The sequence below is a fragment of the Tamandua tetradactyla genome, chromosome 15 (assembly GCF_023851605.1).
Source record: "Tamandua tetradactyla isolate mTamTet1 chromosome 15, mTamTet1.pri, whole genome shotgun sequence".
NCBI classification, from domain to species: Eukaryota; Metazoa; Chordata; class Mammalia; order Pilosa; family Myrmecophagidae; genus Tamandua; species Tamandua tetradactyla.
The window spans coordinates 77,554,163-77,578,604 of NC_135341.1; the positions used below are offsets into that span (position 1 = coordinate 77,554,163).

Sequence of the window (24,442 nt, forward strand, 5' to 3'; positions counted from 1 at the left end):
CAGCAGTTACCACTTACCAGACAAGGGTTTAATCCAATTTTAGTTCTTTTCTTACTGAACCTGTTGACTGCAGTTGATGCAGTTGACCATTCACTCTTCCTGGAAACTATTCCCTCATCCTCACTGACATGGCAGCTCTCTGCTATCCTTCCTGCCTCTCTCTTTCTCTTTACTTTCTTTCCTTATTGGGGGCTTATCCTACTAGGCCTGTTTCCTGGAGTTCTCACTCTCTATGCTCTCCTTAAGTACTGCTGTTGATGCCTGGGCATCTATATCTAGCATTCTGGCTCTTGCTTTGAACATCCCTACACACACACACACCTCCTCCTACCAAATGGATATATACTTTAGATTTCTCACAACAATTAGAAATCCAACCAACCAAAAGCCGAAGTGATCAACCCGTCTCTTCCCTCTCCTTCTTCCCTAAACCAGCTTCTGTTAACATATATTCCACCTCAGCTAAAGACATTGTCATCTACCCAACCATTAAAGCCATAAACCAAAGAGTGACATTTTAATTAAAAGTTTTCCCTGAGTCCACATCCAATAAGTCACCAAATTCCACTGGTTTTGCTTTCTAAATAGCTCTCCACTTAGCCCCTTTCTTTTCCTACCCACTAACTTTTTTTTAACTTTTTAAATTGTATGATGTAACATATATATAAAGCAAAGAAAGAAAAAAGCAATAGTTTTCAGAGCACTCTTCAACGAGTAGGTACAAGATAGATCCCAGAGTTTGGCATCTGCTACCATATCATCATCTCAGATTTTTCCTTCTAGCTGCTCCAGAACATTGGAGGCTAAAAGAAATATATGCTTCATCATCACTTTTTTTTTGCGTGTGAAAAATAACATATATACAAAAAAGCAATACATTTCAAAGCACAGCATAGTTGTAAAACATTTCAGAGTTTGGTATGGGTTACAATTCCACAATTGTAGGTTTTTTCTTCTAGCTGCTCTAAAATACTGGACACTAAAAGAAAAATCAATGTAATGATTCAGCAATCATACTTGTTAGTTAAAGCCTACCTTCTCTGTATAACTCTCCCATCACCTCTGATCCTTCTCCCACTCTTTAGGGGTATTTGGGTTATATCCATTCTAACTTTTTTCATGTTGGAAGGGCTGTCAATAATAAGGGGTAGGAAGGTGGAACTAGCTCATATGCTGGAAAAGGTGGCCCCTCTGCATTTCAGGACTTATCTGGTCCAGGGACCCATCTGGAAATTGTAGGTTTCTGGAAAGTTACCCTAGTGCATAGAACCTTTGTAGAATCTTATAAATTGCTCTAGGTGTTTGTTCTAGTTTGCTAGCTGCTGGAATGCAATACACCAGAAACGGAATGGCTTTTCAAAAAGGGGAATTTAATAAGTTGCTAGTTTACAGTTCTAAGGCCAAGAAAATGTCCCAATTAAAGCAAGTCTATAAAAATGTCCAAGCTAGGCATCCAGGGAAAGATACCTTAGTTTCAGAAGGCCTGTAACAGTCAGCATTTTTCTCTCAACTGGGAAGACAGGTGGCAAAGATGGTAACAGTCTGCTATCGTTCTCTCCAGGCTTCTTGCTTCATGAAGCTCCTCCGGGGGCTTTCTCCTCTTTCATCTCCAAAGGTTGCTGGCTGGTGGACTCTGCTTCTTGTGGCTATGCTCTTCTGAAGCTTTCTCCAAAATACTTCTTTTATAGCATTCCAGTAAACTAAGTCAAGACCCACGTAGAATGGGTGGAGACATGTCTCCATCTAATCGAACTTAATACCCACACTTGATTGAGTCACATCTTTGTGGAGATAACCTAATCAACTTTCCAACCTATAGTACTGAATAGGGATTAGAAGAAACCGTTGCTCCCACAAGATTGATTAGGACCAAAACATGGCTTTTCTAGGGTACATAGGTCCTTTCAAACCAGCACAGTGTTCTTTAGGATTGGCTCCAATGATTTTGGTTGGGGTTTGGCAAGTTAGAGTGACTTCCAGAATAGTCTCTTGACTCTATTTGAACTCTCTCAGCCACTGATACCTTATTTGTTACACTTCTTTCCCCCTTTTTGTCAGGATGGCATTGCTGATCCCATGGTGTCAGGGCCAGACTCATCCCTGAGAATCATCTCCCATGCTGCCAGGGTGACCTTCACCCCTAGATTTCATGTCTCATGTAGTGGGGATGGCAATGATTTCACTTGCATAGTTGGGCTTAGAGTGAGGCCACATCTGAGCAACAAAAGAGGTCCTCCAGAGGTGACTCATAGGCACACCTGTAGGTAGGTTAACCTTTTCTGTTATACATGTAAGCTTCACAAGAGCAAGACTTGTGATCAAGGGCTTGGTCTTTTGATTTTTCTACCCACTAATTTTGACTTCATCAAAATTAAAATCTTTATTGGACATTATCAAGAAAGTGAAGACAACCTCAGTAAGAGAGAAAATATTTGGAAGTCAAATATCTCATAAGTTAAATATATAGTATATAAAGAACTCCATATAACTCAACAACAAGACAAAGGACTTAACTAAAAAATGGGCAAGAATTGAATAGACATTTCTTCACAGAAGATATACAGCTGGCCAATAATCACAGAAAATGATGTTCAACATTATTAGCCATTAAGGGAAGTACAAATGAAAACCATGAGATACCATTCCACAGCCACTAGAATATTTACTATATAAAAAAGAAAGTGATACTGTTGGTAAAGATAAAGCACCAGGAAGGCTTCTGGTTAGATAAAGCAAAAAATAATTATCTGCACTATCCTCACTATGGTCCTGTTTGTCTACATTTGTAGAGGTTGAAATTTTATTTTTAGCACAGCACTTTATTCATATTAGAATGCTTATGTTCATTCTAATATACTAAGCATTATTCGTTTCATAGCATTTATAATTCTGTGTATTTTTCTCAGATTGTTCTAGAATATATAAATGTTTCCATCAGCTAATGGCTGGCATTTTGCTTTCATTTTTGTGGAAAAAAATGTGGAAAACATAGTATGACTGAAACATTCACAGAAGATATTGGGTTAACGAAAATTCAGTTTATACTTTCATAATTTATAAAAATATAGAGTTATAACCTCAATGTAGCTTAACATTCAATACTTAATTTTAAAAATGAAGGGAAAATAACAAGTGCTGGTGACGCTGTGGAAAAAAGGAATGTAAAAGTCCTACATACATAGCTGGTGGGAATGTAAAATGATGCAGCCTCTGCTGAAAAATGTTTGGTGGCTCCTCAGAAAATGAAGTGCAGAATTACCACATGACCCAGTAACTCCACTTCTAGTTCCAAAAGAACTGAGAGTAGGGACGTGAACAGGTATCCGCACACCGATGCTCATTGAAGCATTATTCACAATTACCAAAAGGAGGAAGGAACCCAAGTCTTCATTAGCAGATGAATGGATAAACAAATTGTGGTATGTACACACAATGGAATTTTAGTCATCCACAGAAAGGAAGGAAGTTCTGATACATGTAACAATATGAATGTGCCTGGAAGACAGCATGTTGAGTGAAATGAGCCAGTCTCCCCTGCCTCTGCTTACACCTGAAAACTCATGATGGTCACATTGTTTAGTCTACTTTGTGGGACTGTTTAGCATATTAGAGTGAACTGAAAAGTCTAGATATGGTGTATCCAAGGTGAGCAAGTCAGCTATGAGATGGGCCACCTAGAACTTCTTGAATTTGGAGATTAACTTGCTTTCTTCCCCATTTATCCTTGAAAAGACATGAGACACCCGGCAAACCTCTTTTCAGGAGTGCCTACAGACAAAGTGTGATGAGTCCACTTATGAGTATGGATTAAGAATGTTGAATGATTTTAAGGAAAATCCTAGATCGCCCCTCTAGTCAAAAATTGCCATTTTCTCCAGTACAGTCCACTCTGAGGAGCCATAATTAGAAATTAAATGTGTTAGGTGAAGGCAACATGTCCCTGATATACCTGTAAAGGCAGGGATGTGAGGAAGGAGGATATCAGAAATAGTCAGGAGCTGTGGGCACTGCAATAAACACAACAAGCCTAAGATTACCTATTCAACAACAATTTACTAAGAGAATACCATAAGCCAGGCATTGATCTAAAGACTGAGAATATAGTGATGTATACTATCATTTCTTTAAAAATAAAAAAAATTGTTTATTTTTATTTATTCCTCTCTATATAGATTGCCTTCTTATAGGCATGTATGTACAAGAGAAATATCTTAAAGATTGTTCACCAGATATTATTTCTATGTAGAATTGAGGTGATTTGTGGAAATTGAAGCACTTTTTAAAGTGATAGACATGAGGAGATAGGCCAGAGCAAGGGAATCACATAATTGGGTGCCCAAGTCTGAGATTTGTTTCAGGGTGCACTGGAGCTACTGGGAGAGAAGGAAACTGCTTCTGCTGTCCATGCACTAGGGTAACTTTCCAGAAACCTACAACCTCCAGATGGGTCCCTGGATCAGGGAATCCTGAAATGCAGAGGGGCCAGCCCTTCCAGATCATCAACTAGTTCCATCCCTTTATCCCATATCATCGACAGTCCCTTCCAATAGAACAGGCATAGCCCAAATACCCCTACAGAGTGGGAGAAAGATCAAAGGTGTTGGTGGAGTTATACAAAGAAGGTCGGGTTTAAAAAATGAGTATGAGTGCTGAATCATTATATTGATATTTCTTTTAGTCTCCTGTACCTTAGGGCAGCTAGAAGTAAAAACCTAAATTTGTGTAATTGTAACCCACACCAGATTCTGAAATCTGCTCTACAATTAATTGTTGTGATGCACTCTGAAATGTATTGCTTTTTTGTATATGTTATTTTTCACAAAAAAAGAATTAAAAAGAGAGGGATGAGTGTTCTAGTTTGCTAGCTGCTGGAATGCAATACACCAGAAATGGAATGGCTTTTTATTTTATTTTATTTTATTTTATTTTGGGAGGGGGGAATGGCTCTCTAAAAGGGGAGTTTAATAAGCTGCTAGTTTACAATTCTAAGGCTGTGAAATTGTCCAAATTAAAACAAGTCTATAGAAATGTCCAATCTAAGGCATCCAGGGAAAGATACCTTGGTTCAAGGCCGATGATGTTATCGTTTCTCTCTCAGCTGGAAGGGCACATAGTGAACATGGCAGCATTGACCAATTTTCTCTCCAGTCCTCTTGCTTCATGAAGCTCCCTGAGAGGACTTTTCCTTCTTCATCTCCAAAGGTCACTGGCTGGTGAACTCTGGTTCTCTCGTCCTTCTGTCGTGGTTCTGCGGCTCTCTCCTCATTCTCAAAAGGAACTCTCTCCAAAGTGTCTCCTCTTTTATAGGATTCCAGTAAACTAATTAAGACCCATGTAGAATGGGTGGAGACATGCCTCCATCTAATCAAATTTAATACCCACAATTGATTCAGTTCACATCTCCATGGAAATAACCTAATCAAGTTTCCAACCTACAGTACTGAATAGGGATTAGAAGAAACTGTTGCGCTCACAAGATTGATTAGGATTTAAACATGGCTTTTCCAGGTACATAAATCCTTTCAAACTGGCACAAGGAGTATAACAGAGAAGATAGGATTTAACAAATGAGTATGACTACTGAATCATTATGTTGACATTTCTGTTGATCTCGTGTCTTGGAGCAGCTAGAAGAAAAAATGAAAAATCATGGAACTGTAACCCATACCAAACTTTAAAATCTGTTCTATAACTGCTTATTATAATGTACTTCGAAAATTTCTTTTTTTGTATATATATATTTCACAATAAAAGAAGTTAAAGAAATGTTTTTGCTGAATGTGACACTTTTCTCACAGAAGAAAAGGAAAAAATTGTCTGAATACTTGTGTTTCATTGTAACTCTCAATCTGCTATTTGAACCAATGAACAGAACACTTTTCAGCAAGCAACAGTCAGTATCTGCATGTCCTTTTTCTATATTTGTCCTCACAGAGATACCGGAAGCCTGTGCTGTCTGCGAGGTGGTAATGCATGAAGACAGGAAGCAGCAGGTCCTATCCTCTGGCTGCTCTCATTCCTGAGATGGTACAGCTGCCTTCTCACTTGAGTGTGGAAGCTGTGCACATTTCTTCTGCCTTTGTAATTCCCAGAAAATAGACTGAAAAAAAAAGATACGACTGTTTTCTTAAACCCTATTTACTCCTTCCCAAACTTCACCACCATGCCAGAACTTTGTCATTCACATACCACTGACTTAATCCCTATACTGTTAAGATAGTTATGGTCAGAGTTCTCCATATGTGGACTTTCCTCCGCCCCTGCATTTTGGTTACTAATAGCAGGTCTAATGGTAGAATCCAAGCTGTAGTTTTTCTCAAGAGGCATCAATGATTATCTTAAAGAAGCAATGTGTGTGTGTGTGCATGTGTGTGCGTGCGTGTGCGTGTGTGCGCGCATGTGTGTGTGTGCGCGCGCGTGTGTGTTGGGTGATGAATGCAGAGCAGGGGTCAGGACCACAAGAAAAAACAAACAGAATGTGGTGCAAGTACTGACAGTTCTGATATTTTTAACTGATAATGCTAATAAAAATAAAGCATAATCGGCTTACTTAAACCTCACTTTCTAAATGCCTTTCATCAATTTGGAGTCACTATTGCTTACCTTTACCAATCACATGCTTTGAAGCTGATTCATACTTATGTTAGAGTATATGGTTAAGCATACAGAGCTGGAGGGCTTGGTATCAAACCCAGTCAGCCCCTTACTATGTAAGCCCAAGCAAGATACTTAACGTCTGCCTCAATTTCCCCATCTATAAGATTGGGATAATAGGTTGTTGTGAGGACATGCTGGTTTGTTCTAAGGCTGTGAAATTGTCGAAATTAAAACAAGTCTATAGAAATGTCCAATCTAAGGCATCCAGGGAAAGATAACTTGGTTCAAGGCCAATGACATTATCATTTCTCTCACAGCTGGAAGGGAACATAGTGAACATGGCGGCATTGACCAGTTTTCTCTCCAGTCTTCTTGCTTCATGAAGTTCCCAGAGAGGCATTTTCCTTCTTCATCTCCAAAGGTCACTGGCTGGCGGACTCTGGTTCTCTTGTCATTCTTTTCTTCTCTAGAAGAACCATGTTTTAATTCTAATTCCGTTTTATAAATCCAGCCATTTCTTCTAATCCCTATTCAGTACTGCACGTTGATCTGTAATTAGATCATCTCCCTGGAGATATGACTCAATCAAGAGTGGTTGTTAAACTGGATAGATGGAGATGTGTCTCCACCCATTTGGGTGGGTCTTGATTAGTTTACTGGAACCCTATAAAAGAGGAAACATTTTGGAGAAAGCTGAAGATTCTGAGAGAGCAGAACGACATAGCCACGGGAAGCAGAGAGTCCACCAGCCAGCAACCTTTGGAGATGAAGAAGCAAAATTCCTCCCGGGAAGCTTCATGAAACAGGAAGCCAGGAGAGAAAGCTAGCAGATGACGCTGTGTTCGCCACATGCCTTTCCAGCTGAGAGAGAAACCCTGACATTCACCATGTGTCTTCTCACTTGAGAGAGAAACCCTGAACTTCAATGGCCTTCTTGAACCAAGGTGTCTTACCCTGGATGCCTTAGACTGGACATTTGTATAGACTTGTTTTAATTGGGACATTTTCTCGGCCTTAGAACTATAAACTAGCAACTTACTAAATTCCCCTTTTTAAAAGACATTTTGTTTCTGGTATATTGCATTCCAGCAGCTAGCAAAGTAGAACAGAGGATTAAACTCATCAATACATTAAAGACATTTAGAACAGTGCCTGGCACTAGCAAGAACCCATTAATGTTAGCAATGATCCTCATTTTCCACTCTCCTTCTCATCCACCCCCCACTCTGGCTTTTGCACCCATCTCTCCTCTTCTTTCTGCCCCCTTTTCTCATTCAAGTCCATATAACAGGAACTTCTCTGCTGTAAGAGATGCTACTGACCACTTTCAGGCCCAGCCACAACCATTTTAGTCCTGTGGCACTAATGATTTTTTCTTAGGCGATTTTATGGCTTCCTCTTCCCATTTCCTTCTCAGTCTTCATGCTCTGCATGATTTTAATGCCCTCTTATTTATCCATGACTCCACAGTGAAAATCTAACACTCAGTGCCGGAACCTGACATTGGTCTATAGTATTATCTTCCGGGCATAAGTTTTCAGATTTCTCTGAAACTCAACATATACAAAAGAGATGCAATTTCATTCTGACTACATTCCCTACCCCAAACTCCAAACTCAGTGAGTTTCCTAATTCACTTGATGACAATAAGACATTTTCAGTCACCCATACCAACCTCTTAAGATGCAGACTTGATAGCTCTCCTCCTTAACTTCCTATACCCAACTTATCACCACATTTTGTATATATTATTTTTTAAACATCTCTCAAATCTGTGCCCTGCTTTCCATACCTACCTCTGTCCTTGGTCAGACCACCAGCACCTTTTGCCTAAACTCTGCAACATCCTCCAGCTGGTCACCTGCAGTGTTTTCTCTCTCAAGTCACAGCTCTCCACAGATCCACCAATTACCCGTGTCACCACTAATTAAAAATTCTTATTGCACTCTGAAAAAGCCTAAGTTGCTCAGCATAGCATACAAAGTCCCTTCGGGTCTGGCTTCAGCCTATCTTCCCAGCTTCCCAGACTGCCACTTCCCACCATCTCTTTAATGACAGATAGAAAACTGGCAGCCTCCAAGGGGGCCACTTCTGGCCCACAGAGGTGTTTTGTTTGGACCACAATTTTTCTAATGTTTTGATCACTTGCCCAAATTTTAAAAATAGAAAATTCCTCGTAAAAACCCACCTTTCTGGCTCTTGGAAGTACTGGCCACTCTGGTCCTACAAATCTGACTGCATGAATCGTGGGTGTTCTCTTTAGACAGAGATTGACCACTGCAGCATTCAACAGTGCCTGCTCCTCATTGGTAGAGCTTCTTGGCTGCTTCCCTTGATGTAGACATTTGAGTTTCAGCCTTTGCTTTACAGTCAGAGAATATGGAATTGCTTCTTGTACTCATATTTCTCTTACTGCCTGCAGAAGCTTGTCCCTCAGGACTTCCTTCTAGCCACTTTCCTGTAGGAGCTTTGCCCTGTACCCATGACGGATTCGGCGCCCTTTTCTGTATTTCCATGTCACACTGTTCAAACTTCTGTCATATCCCTTGCTATATTATATTCAGATTAAAAGTTTGAATGACGCTTGAGTTCCTCATAAGGCTCACCTCACCCAGGAAGTGAGAGGAAATTCTTTGTGGAGATTTCTTGAGCCATTCATTTCATTCATTCCAACATTCTCTCAACAATCATGAAGAAGGAGGTGACGCTAGATCCAGATCTTAAAGGTTGTGTGCCACTCCTCAAATATCTATTACAGCCCCCCACCCCCATCCCCCGTTCAGGAAGAGTTCGGCGTCCCGGAGAGCGACTAATCCCTGTGGGCCGGGGCTCCCCGCACCCGGGCCACGAAACCAGCTTGGGAACTACTACTCCCGTGATGCTCTGCTCCCGCGCCTGCGCAGAGAGCAGGGCCACGTCGCTTTCTGGGCGACGGGGACCACGCGACTCGACTATGGCTTCCGTGGAGTCCCAGCGTTTGACGGACGGCGGCGGTGCCGGGAATGGCTTCCAGCCCTACCTAGATTCCTTGCGTGAAGTACTTCAGCAGCGGGATCCGACGCTGCTGTCCGCTGTGGTGGCGTTTGTCGCAGTGCTGCTGACGCTAGGTAAGAAGCCGGCCGGCCGTGCTGGCGGGTGCGGGGCGGGCCGTGGTCCAGGCTTTTCGGCCGCGCTCCTGCACGGGGCCGAGGGGCGCTTTGGGGGCGTCTAGAGAGGGGCATTAACCCCTTCTATCACTGAAGCAATAGGAGCAGTACTTCCCTGAAGGGTGGCCCCCGGCGACTCCCGGAGAGCGGTTCTGCCCGGCACGGGTAATTCTTAGTTCGTGGGTCACCCGCTGTGCCCGAGCGCGGTTAATTTTGGAAGCCCCGACCAGTCTTTGAAGGGCTGTGTCCACCTTCCGCTTTTCTTACTGTTAAAACTCAGAGGGTCTTTACACGGCTTCTGAGCTCGCTGTGTTTGTGAGCTGGGCGCTGCCGATAACTGAAGATGGTTAAGACCAGATTGCGTCAGAGGAGTCCACAGTGGGGGCCGGTGGTGCAGACACTGCAAAGTTGACGGTCGTAGCTGGCACCAAGTGGGTCCCTGCCGACCACAGAAACGGTTGTAATAGTGGTAATAACAGTAAACGTAAGTTCCAGTGGAATGAGGTGTTTTGTGGGAGACTTCTGTTAATTCCTCCACCCGAGCCATACGTGCAGACTGTTGATAATCAAGGCGTAATTTTGGTTATTTTTCTTTGTTTTTCAGTGTTCTGGAAGCTCATCCGGAGCAGAAGGAGCAGTCAGAGGGCCGTCCTTTTCGTTGGCCTTTGTGACTCAGGGAAGACGTTGCTTTTTGTTAGGGTAAATGCTTTTGATTTACACCTCTGGTAAACTTAATAGGAAAATTTAGGGTGTCCCAGTGTTCCTGTGAACTCATGGTTTTTATGGGAGAACAAAAAGATTCTTGGACAACCCATAAACTGGGATTTTTTTTTTACTATTTCTATTTTCTAGCACTTGCCAGATGCTAACATTTAGTCTTTATCACTTTGAAGGGTTTTAGGTAACTGATTTCATCCTGTGGTTAAGAACAGCTGAAGAAATGAAAGCCTGTATTTTTGTATAACAAACCCTTCTGGGAAGCTTGTCCGAACAAAAATTTGAGGGTAATTTTTCTTTGACATATCTGACTAGTCAGGCTTCTTTTATTAATACTTATTTTTAGCATGTTTGGTATTTTTAATTCTCTGTGTGTTTCTTTGGAGAATACAAGAGGTTTTTATTTTTCCTTTTTGTTCTCTTTGAGAGTATAAATTATTTCCTTTCCACAAAAGAAATCTAATCTCTAATCATCTTTGATAGTTAAAAGTGTCTATATAAGGGTGGTGTGATAGTTGCACAGTGGCAGAATTCTGTCCTGCCATGCTGGAGACCCGGGTTTGATTCCTGGTGCCTGCCCAAGCAAAAAAATAAATAAATAAATAAACGTGTCTATGTGAGGTCAGCAAATTTGGCTACTAACCTTAGTTGGAAAATATGATTTTTTCTCCCATTGGGGAGTGGAGAATGAAGTTTACAATTAATTTGATTGTTCTATAGGTAAAAAGAGTCCACATGATCTTTTTCAGGTATTGCAAGCAACATTTATTTGACCTTATACCTGGGAGAGTTAGAACATTACTCTTTTTAGTTTTACTGTAATATGTTTACTCTGATCTCTCCCATCTTGTTTCTTACAGTTGTTATCAGGTCTTTACAGAGACACTCAGACTTCCATCACTGATAGTTCTGCTGTATACAGAGTCAACAATAACAGGGTAAGGTGTTGGAATCTGACAGTGTTAAAATACTGTGCTGTGTCGGGAAAGTTCATTTCCAGGATGGATTATTCTGAGGTTATAAGTACCATTTGTAGCTTATTTTTATGGAGAAATGTATTCCATTTGACAAATTTCACACTTGATCATCTGTGCAGCAGATTTAATAATGCCCTTCTCTCCTTTTTATACCTTATTCATACTGATGTTACAGCACCTTTTTTTGTTTGTTTTTGTGTCTTCTTTCCATCTTTGCTTTGATTTCTAAAGGGTGGTCAATTAGCCTTTTCCTTTTCATTTACTTTTTAAATATACTTATTTAAGTATATATATGGAACACAAATTCAAAAGATTAAAAAAAGAGTATTGGTGAAAAAGTTGTTTTACCTGATCTATTACCTACCTAGTTTCCTTTCTTAGAGGCAGGAACTTAACCATTTTCGTTCGTAATCTTCCAAATGTTCCATGCAAATATTTCTGTATATATATATATATTTTTTTTTTCTTTTTTAACACACTTTTGCCTTCATTTAACTCTGTTTATTTAACAACATAGCTGATTTAGCTTGGGTTTTTTTTTTTACACCCACATTAGTACACATAATACTGCCTGGTTCATTAATGACCTGCATGGTGTTCCACTGTATGGCTGTACCATACGACTAAATCCTTATTTAAGCAGACGCCTATTCATAGACATTTGGTTTCGTTTGTTATAATCTTTTGCTTTTACAAACAGTGCTATAAAGGTGATTTTAAAGAGTATATGTATTTCAAAAGTACCAATAAAAAAATCACAGAAAAGCCTTTTTATGTGCCTGTTTAGGTCCAGAATGTAGACAGGGCCTGCTAAACAAGTAATAATAATGCTTGATAAATATTTGGCGTGTGTGATGGATTGATGATGGCTGGTTGGAGGAGTGGGTGGGTAGATGGATGAATTAGAATGGTCGTCTCAGAGACCTTTTTATCTTCTCCTTGGGTTTTGCCCTTCTGCTTTCTAAAGGGACATCCTCTTAAGTATCTTAGAGAAGATTTTGCCTTTTTCATTGATGGCACCCTTTCTAGCCCAGTAATTTTTAAACTTCCAAGAATTCTGATTTTGAAATTTCAGGTTTGGGAGATCATTAATTTTGGGGGTATATACTAGATTTTTTTTAAGTGGGATATTCCAGGATAAGCTTTAGACCTGTGCTTTCTAATACAGTAGCCACTGGTCACGTGTGGCTGTTGTGCACCTGAAATGTGCTCTTATGTTTCAGATCTAGTCTTTCTTTTTAGGATAGTAATAGGTCTTCTAGATTGCCTAGATGTGTGGTGTGCTGTACTAGTGAAATGGAGCAATGGGTCCCGAACTGGGCTCCCTAGACCCTTACGTTATTTTGAAAAGAAAGAAAAGCCTAATAGACATTATGTATTTACTCATAAAGGTACTGTACAGATAAACAGAAGGGCCATAATGAATCCAGCTAGAATTGTGTCAGATCTGTGCATAATGCTGACCCCTTCCTTGTGACCAGTGGTTAGGGTAAGCTGTGGATATGTGAAACATCTGAAAAATGATCAGTGAATCTGATACATGTACCAAGGCTATGTTTGAAAGTCTTGACATTGAGCATAGCCACATCTACATTAAACATGAGCTCAAGGACAAAAGCCTGGAGTGGCGAATAGGACTTAGGTGGGTGCTTACTGCTTTATAGGATCATATCTCCTAGTGTTTTGGTGTTTGCAATCTGAATCCAGAATTAATACAAAATATTGACAGCATTGGTACAAATGCTTTGTTGTTAAATAAATGGTATGTCTGGTAGACAAATACTTTAACATTGAAAATGATAAAAAGATGGCGTGTTGCTATAAAGATTGGGGATCCTCCTCATAATGATAATGTACTGTATAATTATTTAATTTGTGAATATTTGTTATTGTTTTTCACGTTTTTGTTTTTAATCATACTGGTTTATCTCCCCAGCCTCAGGTGGACCATACTTCCCTAATTCCCCATACAGGGTCAGCTTTCTCATGTACTTTGGGAAACATTTATCAAAGTAGTAATCTTATACTTATATGTAACTTAAATTGTTGATCTCCCTCATTAAAAGCTCTGCTAGAATGAGGACCCTATCTTTGCTCAGTTACATCTGCAGAGCCTCAACTAATGTTTTATAAGTAGGAGATGCTTGGTGAACATTTGTTTGATTTATCAGTTGATTAGGCACCAGTTTGGTATGTGAAATCTGATAATGTAAACATGAAACTGGCTTCAAACTTTAATTTAATGTTATTGCTGCTATCCTCAGGGCAATAGCCTGACCTTGATTGACCTTCCTGGCCATGAGAGTTTGAGACTTCAGTTCTTGGAGCGGTTTAAAGCTTCAGCCAGGTAAGCAGGAAGGAAGCGGAACGAGTTTGTCTGTAGTCTTTTTATTGAGGCTACCCATGTCGGCTGGCTCTAGTAGTACTCGGGAGCGTGGTTTTCTGCAGTAGAAAGAGCGAGAATCTTTGAGTCAGCCAGCTCTGGTTGCAAGCCCACGCTTACTAGGATTTTGTGAGGATTACATGAGATCATGGTAAAAAATGTTTCTCACAAGTTCAGAAAGTGTTACCTCATTATCATTGTTATTAAATATTGCATTTATTCTGAGGACAAATTTAATGATATGTAGGAATATTACAATCTTAAAAAAAGAATTTTAATGCTAGGAGGAGTTTTAGAAATTATTAAAATCCAACATTATATGTAATAAGTCTGTTCTTAAATTATCTAAAACTGATACCTCAGTAAGTACAGAGCAAGATTCTTAGTATTAAGTTCTAGTGTTACTGATTCTTAAGTTCATTCCTAAAATTCTTGTGCTGTAGTTTAAAAATGATTTCTTTTTATTTGGGATGTAACATTGATAAATAAGAACTGAAGATGAAAATCAGTTTACCACATTTCATTGATAGACAAACTTTGACATCTTTGAAATTGAAATGCTTCTTATATAGTTGATTGGTGTCGTAGTTTAATTGAAAGTTTCCCTTTCATAGTGGTGCCCAAAATGATGATGTGTACTAATGCCACTTAGGTTTAATGAAATGTGGTAGCTGGTTCTTTCCTTATTTTTGAAGCTGTCTAGGCTTACATGTTGTTATCGCTTCCTTGCCCACAAGATGGTGGTGGTGAGCAATCTGTCAGAGATGAGAATGTGTGATAATTTTATCTCAGACAATTTAGACACATCAACAACTGTATAAAATTGCTTAATTGGGTTCTGATTCACAATTTTTGAAAATCTCTTTCTATTGTCACTTCAAAATATTTAACAATTTGTAATGCAATTACTCTTTGATTCAAGTATTCTGGGTAAATAGAATATTCAAAATTTAAAGATAAAAATGAGTCCACTTAATCATCATCACAATAAATGCATTGAGAAGGCATTTACTATGTTTGCCTATGGCTGCTTTCTTCTTCTTTTTTTAATCCTACCTTCTGGCTTAATCAAGTTTCCCTAATCTCTTTTTTCATTGCTAGTAGTTGAAAGTATGCTGTTTCGGCTCTTTTCATGGTTACCCGCCTCCCCCCGGTTTTCTTAACGTTGCCTTCTTAATGAAGTCTAAAATCAATAATGTGTTTCCTTTTCTTGAACCATAAAGCACTTTAACTTTGAACTTCCTCACATCTTCTTTTTGTCTCCTTTAAATATTTATTTATTTATTCTCTTATTGTTACATATTAAAGTTATTTCCCGTAAATATACTATGATGAGCAACATGAACTAAATCTTTGTACACATTTCCATTTGTCTCCTTTTTAACCCCTCAACAATTAGTAATTTTTTTTCCCTTACGTTCAGTGATTACTTAGATTTACTAATAGTTTATGGAAGTCTTACTCCTTCCATAAACTGTCCTTTTAGGTTCAGATTTCTTTTATTGAGTATATCTGTTCAAAGTTTTTCCAAGGAGGGTAAACAAATGGTAAAATTTCTCATCCTTTTTTTTTTTTTTCCACTTATTTGAAACTCCCTTTATTTGGCTTTCAATTTTGATTGACTTTCTTTGGTGAATATAAAATCCTAGGTGGCAGTTACTTTCATCATGAATTGAAGGCATTATTCCTGACATCAGTTGTAGATGAGAAGGCTGCTGTCAGTCTGATAGTCTTTTTTTGTAGATAATCTTTTTTTGCCCTCTGTTCAGGGGTAGATTTTCTTCTTAAGGATGGATTTAGCTTTATCATGCTTGGAACTCAAGTGCACTCTTTTAGTTGAAAGATTCACATCTTCACTTCTGAAAATTTTTCACCATTATCTCTTTAGGTAATAATGTTCCCCCATTCTTAGTTTTTATCTCCTAGAACTCTTATTAACATCACTGAACCTTGTCATTTCTGCCCTTCTTGTCTATTCTCTGTCATGTCTTCCATATCTTCCTACCTTGCATTTTGTATGATTCTCTCAGATTCATTTTCCAGTTTGCTATATTCTTTTCATTCAGAATAATCTCTGCTTAACTTTTCCATTGTTATTAATTATATTTATTATACTTGTTGCTTCTAAAATACCTATTTTTTTCAAATCAGCCTTTTAAAAAATACCCATTCTTTTATTATGATTTCTAGTATGCTCATAAATACTTTTAAACAGCCTTATTTTATAGATTGCTGTGTTATTTCTCGTTTTGGTTGTACCGATTATTTTCTGGGGTTTTGATTACTCTCCCTCACAATGGTTGGTTTTCTACTATGGTTTGTAATTTTTGATGCAGAGCTCTTCGGAGTGGGTTGGGTTTTGTTGTTGATGTTGTCGTGGTTGCATTTTAATGCTTTAGGATATGAAACCTTTGCTCCTTTCCTTTTTGGGCCATAGGAATTCAGTGAATCAGGCCCAATTTTTAAGTAAATCTTTCCTAGTGGGGATCTTACACCATAAGAGAGTGGAAATGACCCCATATCTGTGTGAGGCACAGGAGGCCTGGTGTTCCAGTTTCTGTTATGTTGTTTCCTTTCACCATCCCCTTTTCCCCAAAAGACCTTAAACATGAAATTTCAAATTTTCTTGAAGTTTCCTTGGGACAATAGGGAGAGTTTTCTGTCGTTTTTTTATGGATTAGTCTGCTTTTTTAATTCTAGGCTTTGTGCCATGGGTTCATTTCTAGCTTCCTGACTGCATGTAGGACATTGCATACTAACTTTCTGTATCTGGGCATCAAATCTTACCCTGAAGCATGTTACTTTGCAGTTTCCTGGGGCTTCCGTGCCTTAGCTTGATATCCTTCTGTGCTTTAGCTTGATATCTTTGTTTCTGGCACATGAGGATTCTCACTGTTGCTTCCATAGGTCAGATACTAACCTCCTTCTGGTTCGACTGTCTTCTCAGACTTTTCTTTCATTTAGGCATTAAACTTCATTAGACAGAAAATTGTAGGCCCAAAGCTCAGTGGGTTACACCCTTTAACTCTCTGACCTAGTTTTCTACTATTTACCCATACTTAACTGATGCAGCAAGTGACCTTGAGTTCTTTGGGGAGTATTTCACTTCTTTGCACCCTACACATACTACTTTCCAGACATTCTGTGCTCTGTTTTTTCCTTGTCTGGCTGAAATTCAGCTTATCCTCCTCCTTCAAGTCCTCTTTGACCTGTTCTCATTTAAGTAAACTTCCTCTTTGTTCCTGTTACACTGTATACATAGTTCCATCGCAGCATTTGATCACATGGTTCTGTATGTGATAATTTCTTGATCTTTGAGGGCAGGCATCATTTCTTACTGTCTTTTCAGCTATAATTACTGACACCTAGTAGCACTCAATAGATCTTTGTTAAATGAGCGTTTGTATTGGGTGATTACATGTGTACACCTCTCCACACGTGTATGGTGCATGTCATTCAATGTGTTATTCACTAGGATTGACTTCGAAAGAATTAAAAAAATGTTTTTTTTCAAGATAATGATGCACTAAAGCCAGTTCTTGTTTCTTTGTTGTTGTTGTTTGTTTGTTTTTTACCCTTTCCAGGGCTATTGTGTTTGTTGTGGATAGTGCAGCCTTCCAGCGAGAGGTGAAAGATGTGGCTGAGTTTCTGTATCAAGTTCTTACTGACAGTATGAGTCTGAAGAACACACCATCATTCTTAATAGCCTGCAATAAGCAAGGTGCCATCATTTTTTTGGGCAATAATAATTGAGATTTTGGGTGGATGGCTACTAAGAGTTATCTACAATTCTTATTATTGAGGATGGGGAGGAGTTTGCAGTTGTTTTTTCTTTTATCTGCTAGCCATTTAAAACATTCTAGTCATGCCCAATAAAACTGGACTTCAGTTTCATTACCTATAAAATAAGACAGCTGGACTAGATGATCTCTAGTGTCTTTCACATCTAAAATTCTGAGGAACCCAAGGCATTTCTCAGAAGTGATCAGGTAATAACCCTAATAAAGCTTAATTAAGAATGCAGTCTTAGGAATGTTACCTGATCTTCTCCTCTTTTCTTCTATTCCATATAAGGAGGGTAGTTAACAAGTGTTGGGCATCTGCATAGTGCCAAAGCAATGCTTACTTCTTATCTATTGTGCCCTTGATGCTTTAAAATATCATCTTAGTATCAGCTGAAAATATACTAACTTAATGACAGATAGGGTATTGTCTGTTTGACAGGGCTCTTGTTATAATCATAAAGCTGGTAGGTTTCTTTTGTTGTTGTTTGACTGGATTTATATATGTGTTGATTTTAAAGGTTGGTGAGTGTGGAAAACTACAGTGAAAGAGCTAAATTCAATCTTGGGGTCACCCCCATAATATATTTATAAGCATTATCTTAGGAAAGTCCATATGTGCAAGCACAAAGTTTACTCTGATAGAGAAAGAATTAGTGATAAAATCTCTTTTTTTAAAAAAAGTAATGGAAAAGAAACTTACTGGTTTAAATAAGAATTGTCCATTTGTGCAAGAAGTCCTGGGAATACACCCCTTCTGGTTTAAACTACAACAGTGTCTTTTCTCTTTATAGATATTGCTATGGCAAAATCGGCAAAGCTAATTCAGCAGCAGCTTGAAAAAGAACTGTAAGTATAAATGAGGCTTTTTGGTTAGTTATATATCTTAGTCCTTAGACCTTAAGCAGCGTATTTTGTTTCTTTTTTTTTTTTAAACATGGGCAGGCACCGAGAATCGAACCCGGGTCCTCTGGCATGGCAGGCAGGCATCCTTGCCTGCTGAACCACCGTGGCCCGCCCTGTATTTTATTTCTTTGGTTGTATTTGATGATCACAATAAGGTTGAAAATTACTGTGAAATGTACTTGTTAAATAATTGACAAAATAATTAATGGAATTATAAAAGTATTAATGGGATGTTTATAGATTTTTTAATTCTTTGAAAGAAGATCTCAGGTTAATTGAAACTGTTGAGCTCAATTTATTTTACCATAGTAAGCCATTAATGGTTAAAAAATGAAAAATTTTAAAAATTAAATTTTTTTTAGCCATTGGAAATTTTTTTGATAAAATAAGAAAGGAACACTTAGGAATTAAAATATAACATATTAATTTGAAGCTTTTGTTGTTTTCAAGCTACTTTGGCAATATCATATAGCATGCTTTTTAGTGTTTCGAAATTTATCAGTTGAGCTATAAGCTTTTGAATTTTAAGGAATCTAGCATTTGTATTGTATTGTGCCAGTTTACAAGAGCCAGCTCAAAACTTGCTTAGACAGAAGAAACGATCAATATAAGCAGATTATGTTTTCTAATTTCTTTTGTATAGGACTTTTTTAAAAAGAAAATCTGAATAGGAAAAACTATGAGTTCAACTTTTAGCACATTTTCCCCCAAATATGGTTCATTTACTCCTTTATTCATATAGCAGTTACCTATGCATCTACTGTGTGAAGCCCTGCACTCAGGATGTGCTGTAAGACGTATGATGTTCCTACACTTTAGGAACTTAGAGTCTAATAGAGTATCACCTGCATTGGGGTTGTAAATTCCTATCTGGTGGCCTGCAAGCTAAGAATTTTTTTGCATTTTTGAAGGACTGTTACAGACACACACACACACACACAGGGGATGCATGGGTAGTTCAGTGGTAGAAGTCTCACCTGTCATGCACAGGACCTGGGCTTAATTCCCAGCCCATGTACCTCCCCCCCAAAAAAATATTGTGAACAAAATTCTCTATGATATGTATATATATATATAATCACATCACATATTCTTCTTCTGTGTGTGTATATGTATAGATATATATATGTAAGGAGACACATTTAAGACAAACATGCATATACAGAAGAATATGCAACATATATGAATATAGCCCATGAAGCCTAAAATATTTAATTTCTGGTCCTTTACAGAAAAATTTTGCTGGTCCCGGTCTATGTCATTTTTCAGTGATTTCTGTTCCTTCTGAAAGTTCATTTTTATCATCTTCCATACTCTTTAAGGCTGTATATATTGCGTGAGACTGCATATTCTGCTTGTCATCCCAGCTAAGGGAATTGGAACAATGAAATGATTTAGGTTTTCTAAACATTCAGCAGCAACAGTAAGGAATTGTGTTGGGGAGACAAAGGCTGTCAAGTTTTTGTGTATAAGTGTTCTAGTTTGCTAGCTGCCAGAATGCGACATACCAGAAATGGATTGGCTTTTAATAAAAGGGGATTTGTTTCATTAGTTCTTCAGAGGAAAGGCAGCTAACTTCCATCTGAGGTTCTTTCTTAGGTGGGAAGGCTCAGGATAATCTCTGCTGGCCTTCTCTCCAGGCCTCTGGGTTCCAGCAACTTTCCCCAGGGTGATTCCTTTCTGCATCTCCAAAGGCCTGGGCTGAGCTGCGAGATGAGGTATGCTGAGCTGCTTGGGCTGTGCTACGTTGAGCGCTCTCATTTAAGCACCAGCCAATGAACTCAAACATCATTCATTGCAGCAGGCATGCCTCTTAGCCGACAGCAGATGTAATGAGCAACAGATGAGGTTCACGTACCTTTGGCTCATGTCCACAGCAACAGAACTATGCACATTCACCTGGCCAAGTTGACAACTGAATCTAACTACCACAATCAGCTTTTTTTTTTTTTCCTAAATAATATAGTCCAAGTTTTCCAGTGTTTAACATACATGTTTTCCTTGGGCCATGTGCTTTTTGCTATAAAGAAGTCGTAGACACAGAGGACCTGGGTTCAATTCCCAGTGCCTGCCCATGTAAAAAAAAAAAGTCATAGATAGCAGAACAGAAGGAAACATTCTATTTATAAGGCAGTGAAGTAAAATGTTGGAAAATTATAAAGGTTAAATCAGTAAAACTAAGAGTCTGACCAATTTGAGTTTAATATTTTTGAGAATTATGCCTTATCAGCTTTGAAGCTTTTCATAGTCTTCTGAATAGCAAGGTTTACTGTATTTATAGGACCCTGTGGCAAAAGCTGAATACATGTAATGCTTTTCTTTTTTCAAAAAATTTAATTGTAAAATTTATCTTGTATAAAAGAGTATATATGACACTTGTATAAACACAACTAAAACTAATATCCATGTACCCAGCCCCTTGCTTACGAGGCCCCTGTGTGTTCCTCCACAAAAGCTTTTCCCTTTTTCCCTCAAGATCTAAGGAATATCGTGAATTTTGTATTATTTTTTTAAGTATTTTTACCATGTGTGTATATTTGTATGTGTCGGGGTATACAGATTCCTAAACATGAAGGTATTGTTTAATTTTGCCTATGGATTCTCTAAATTTAAAGCAACTTTAGACTGCCAAGAAATGCTTTCTTTTGTAAAAGCAGGTAGGCATTATGTATTCTGTTTTTGGATAGCAGAAAGGGCTGGAGAAGGGGTAGGTACATGACTGTTTCTAACTTGGAAAAATTGGAATGTTGCTTATGCATGTCTTTATTAGAGCCAGCAGAGGGCAGGAAGGTAACTTAAATTGGGAAGATTTTAGTGGTTGAAGAGTTGGGCAATATTAATTGTGCCCATATTAGAGAATCTGAAGCTTGTGGGTTTCTAAGCTGCATATCCAAACAGAATCAAGATAAATATACCCCATCCACCCACGCATACTTTCAGAAACTTAAGCTGTTTTAACACTTATAGTATGTATTTAAATATATTTCAAAATAGCATCATCGGGAAATACTAGTGGAAGGTGGTACCAGGCTGAAAGTTGATGTGACCTGGATCCACTATTGATCTGCTGTCATTTAGCCATGTAAGGTTAGAGCCCATCTCTCCTGTCTGTCTAAAACAGTGATCTGCAGATGTCAAGGATTATTAAACAATCATGATAGAATAATTGAAGGTTTTATGATTAAGTATTTTTTTTTAAATATTTTTATTGACAAATCTTCACACACATACCAGTCTGTCCAAAGTATAAAATCAATGGCTCACAATATCATCACCATGATCATTTTTAGAACATTGGCATCACTCTAGAAAAAGAAATAAAAAGAAAAGAAAAAACTCATACATCCCATACCCCTTACCCCTCTCTCTCATTGACCACTAATATTTTACTCTATCTAATTTATTTTTCCCCATATATGATTAAGTATTTAAATGAATGCAGAAATCATATTAGGAATGAATATGATTTCTGAAAGGCTTGTGATTGCTATTTAAAAATTTAACTCTTCTTTGCTCTGTTCATTTTCCTTTTGCTCACAGTAATACTTTACGAGTCACCCGTTCTGCTGCTCCCAGCACGTTGGACAGTTCCAGCACCAGCCCTGCTCAGCTGGGGAAAAAAGGCAAGGAATTTGAGTTCTCACAGTTGCCCCTCAAAGTGGAGTTCCTGGAGTGTAATGCCAAGAGTGGAAGAGGAGATGGCCCTGCTGACATCCAGGACCTGGAGAAATGGCTGGCTAAGATTGCCTGAGACACTGATCTAAAGCAAAAGTCATGGGTGTGTGTGTGACATGATTTTGGAAAAGGGGGCGTGGTGACCTGTTGTAGATAAAGAAGGGGTACACACTGTGATTAGAAACATTTCCGTGTTCTGTAAACAAATTACTGTTGAAGCTAACTTAGGGATCTTTTTTTAAAGTTCAGTGTTTTTTTTTGCCCCCTTTTACATTTTTTTTGACTTGGTATCTTCCCTCTGTTAAGATTTAAGGTGTGCTTGATGTAGGGTCAAGGTCTTTGTGACAGAACAAGCAGACTCTATCATGGTTACAGTCTGAAAAGTTTTCTTATGCTCTGCTTAGGTCCCTTTTGCCAGGAACAGACTTGCCAGTTTATGGAACCTGTTGATTTCCGTTCCTTAGGCCTTTGTGAATTCTCAGATATGCAGTTATAATTATAATACAGTTTCTCCCATGTATGATGAAGGTAGAAAATAGCAAGTCTGAGTTGAGACATGAGTGCCACTTAGTGGACTCTTACTCATCAGCTCAGTGATCTGTCGATTCTCCAGCCTCGTAGCACTTATGTTTCAAGAACAGATATCATGAACCCCTGGGGTCATTCTCATAACAGAGCTGTATGTGTGAAATCCCCCGATGCTGAGGGTCTGATGTGTCCTTGCAGTTTCCCATAACTGGGGAATATATGGAAATTTGGAGGCTATTCTCTAGATGGCTGAGGGTTCCCAGGCAGTCTTCCTTCACGTGTTGCTTGATTAGCCCCTATTTCAATACCCTTAAGCAAGATGCTATGGAACAAGTTCGAAATGAAAAAAAGTTTCTGCACAGTTTTGAAGTGCAGTATTCACTGATGCTAAAGGTCTACCTTTTGAAAGTGATGTTCTTTGCTATTAAATTTATGGCATTTATGATTTTTATAAATGATTAATACATTTCCTGGTAAATAAAAAAGATCTGATTTAAAGGAATTAAATAGAAGACGATATAGTTAGTACAAATGTATGAGGATTCAGGCCCAACTCTAGGTTTCCAGGGCCTAAAAAATTGCAGTGTATACAGGAACAAACTCCTGTACCTCTGCCTCACACACCCAGGGAGAGACAAGCTCAGCTGCAGCTTAAGAGGAGACAGGGGAGGTGTGGATAATTAAGAAGCCAGTCATAGAACAGTGCAGTGAGAACCATGCAGAGGAGGTGCAGGCTGCAGGGCCAGCTGACCTGGCTCTGAGGGATCAGGGCCAAACAGGAAAAGCAGGGGCCTCTTACTGGAGAGTTTGAGTATGATCCTTGTGTGCACTTCCAAAGCCTCTGATACCTGTCTTGAACATCCCTGCCTGTGGGTCACTTGGGGGCTCTGAGGAAGGGAATGCACATTACCTCAGCTCCACTGCCATCCTGGCAGAACAGTTCTAGTGCCTGCTGTCAGGTATGCATTTGCAGTGCTTCTAGAGTCTAAAATAAATGCAACCAGAAGTGGAGAAGTTGTGATGCCGATCCTTGTCGTGGTTTTTAATTTTTTTTTAAATGTCTCTTAGATCTTTTTTTTTTTTGCAGTTATATTGAGATATATTTGCACAACATCCAAAGTATACAATTACTGGCTCACAGTATCATCACATAGTTGTGCATATAACCCCATGATCAATTTTAGAACATTTTCATTACTCCAGAAAAGAAATAAAAAAGAAAACCCAAATCTTCCCATACCCCTAGCCTCCCCTATTACTGACCCATAGTATTGGTGTAGTACATTTTAGAGTTGGTTTTTTTTTTTTTTTGGCATGGGCAGACTCTGGGAATTGAACCTGGGTCTCCAGCATGGCAGGTGAGAATTCTGCCGCTGAGCCACCGTTGCACCGCCCTAGAGTTCATTTTTGAAAGCCTCATTGCTCCTAGTGTTTTTACTGTCTTATGGACTCTTTTTCTTTGTTAGCCAAGTTAAGGAACTAGGTAAAAACAATCCAAAAAATCAGAAAGGCATGTGATGAAGATAATGTTTTTCCATGATACAGTAGTGCTCATGAGAGGCATGTTTTCTTTCAGCCTCCTTTATGCCTGTTAATACAGTGCTTTACTTTATTGGAGGAAGCAGTACATCAAAAAGGTGACTAGAGAAGGGGAATAAGGTTGAATTTTATTCAAGGTCTAAACATCTGAAAAAGGAAAGTTATGAGTAGTGACTCAGTGGTTGATAAGCA

General features: G+C 38.7%; 1 protein-coding gene across 1 annotated transcript; it reads left to right on the forward strand.

Annotated features, from left to right (window-relative positions):
• The first annotated feature begins 9,494 nt into the window (after nt 1-9,494).
• SRPRB (SRP receptor subunit beta) lies at nt 9,495-22,444 on the forward strand. Its single transcript, XM_077130160.1, has 7 exons — nt 9,495-9,704; nt 10,348-10,442; nt 11,321-11,398; nt 13,702-13,784; nt 17,405-17,541; nt 18,397-18,451; nt 22,049-22,444. The coding sequence occupies exons 1-7, from the start codon at nt 9,551-9,553 to the stop codon at nt 22,257-22,259; spliced, it is 813 nt and encodes a 270-aa protein (XP_076986275.1). The 5' UTR covers nt 9,495-9,550; the 3' UTR covers nt 22,260-22,444.
• The last annotated feature ends 1,998 nt before the right edge of the window (nt 22,445-24,442 follow it).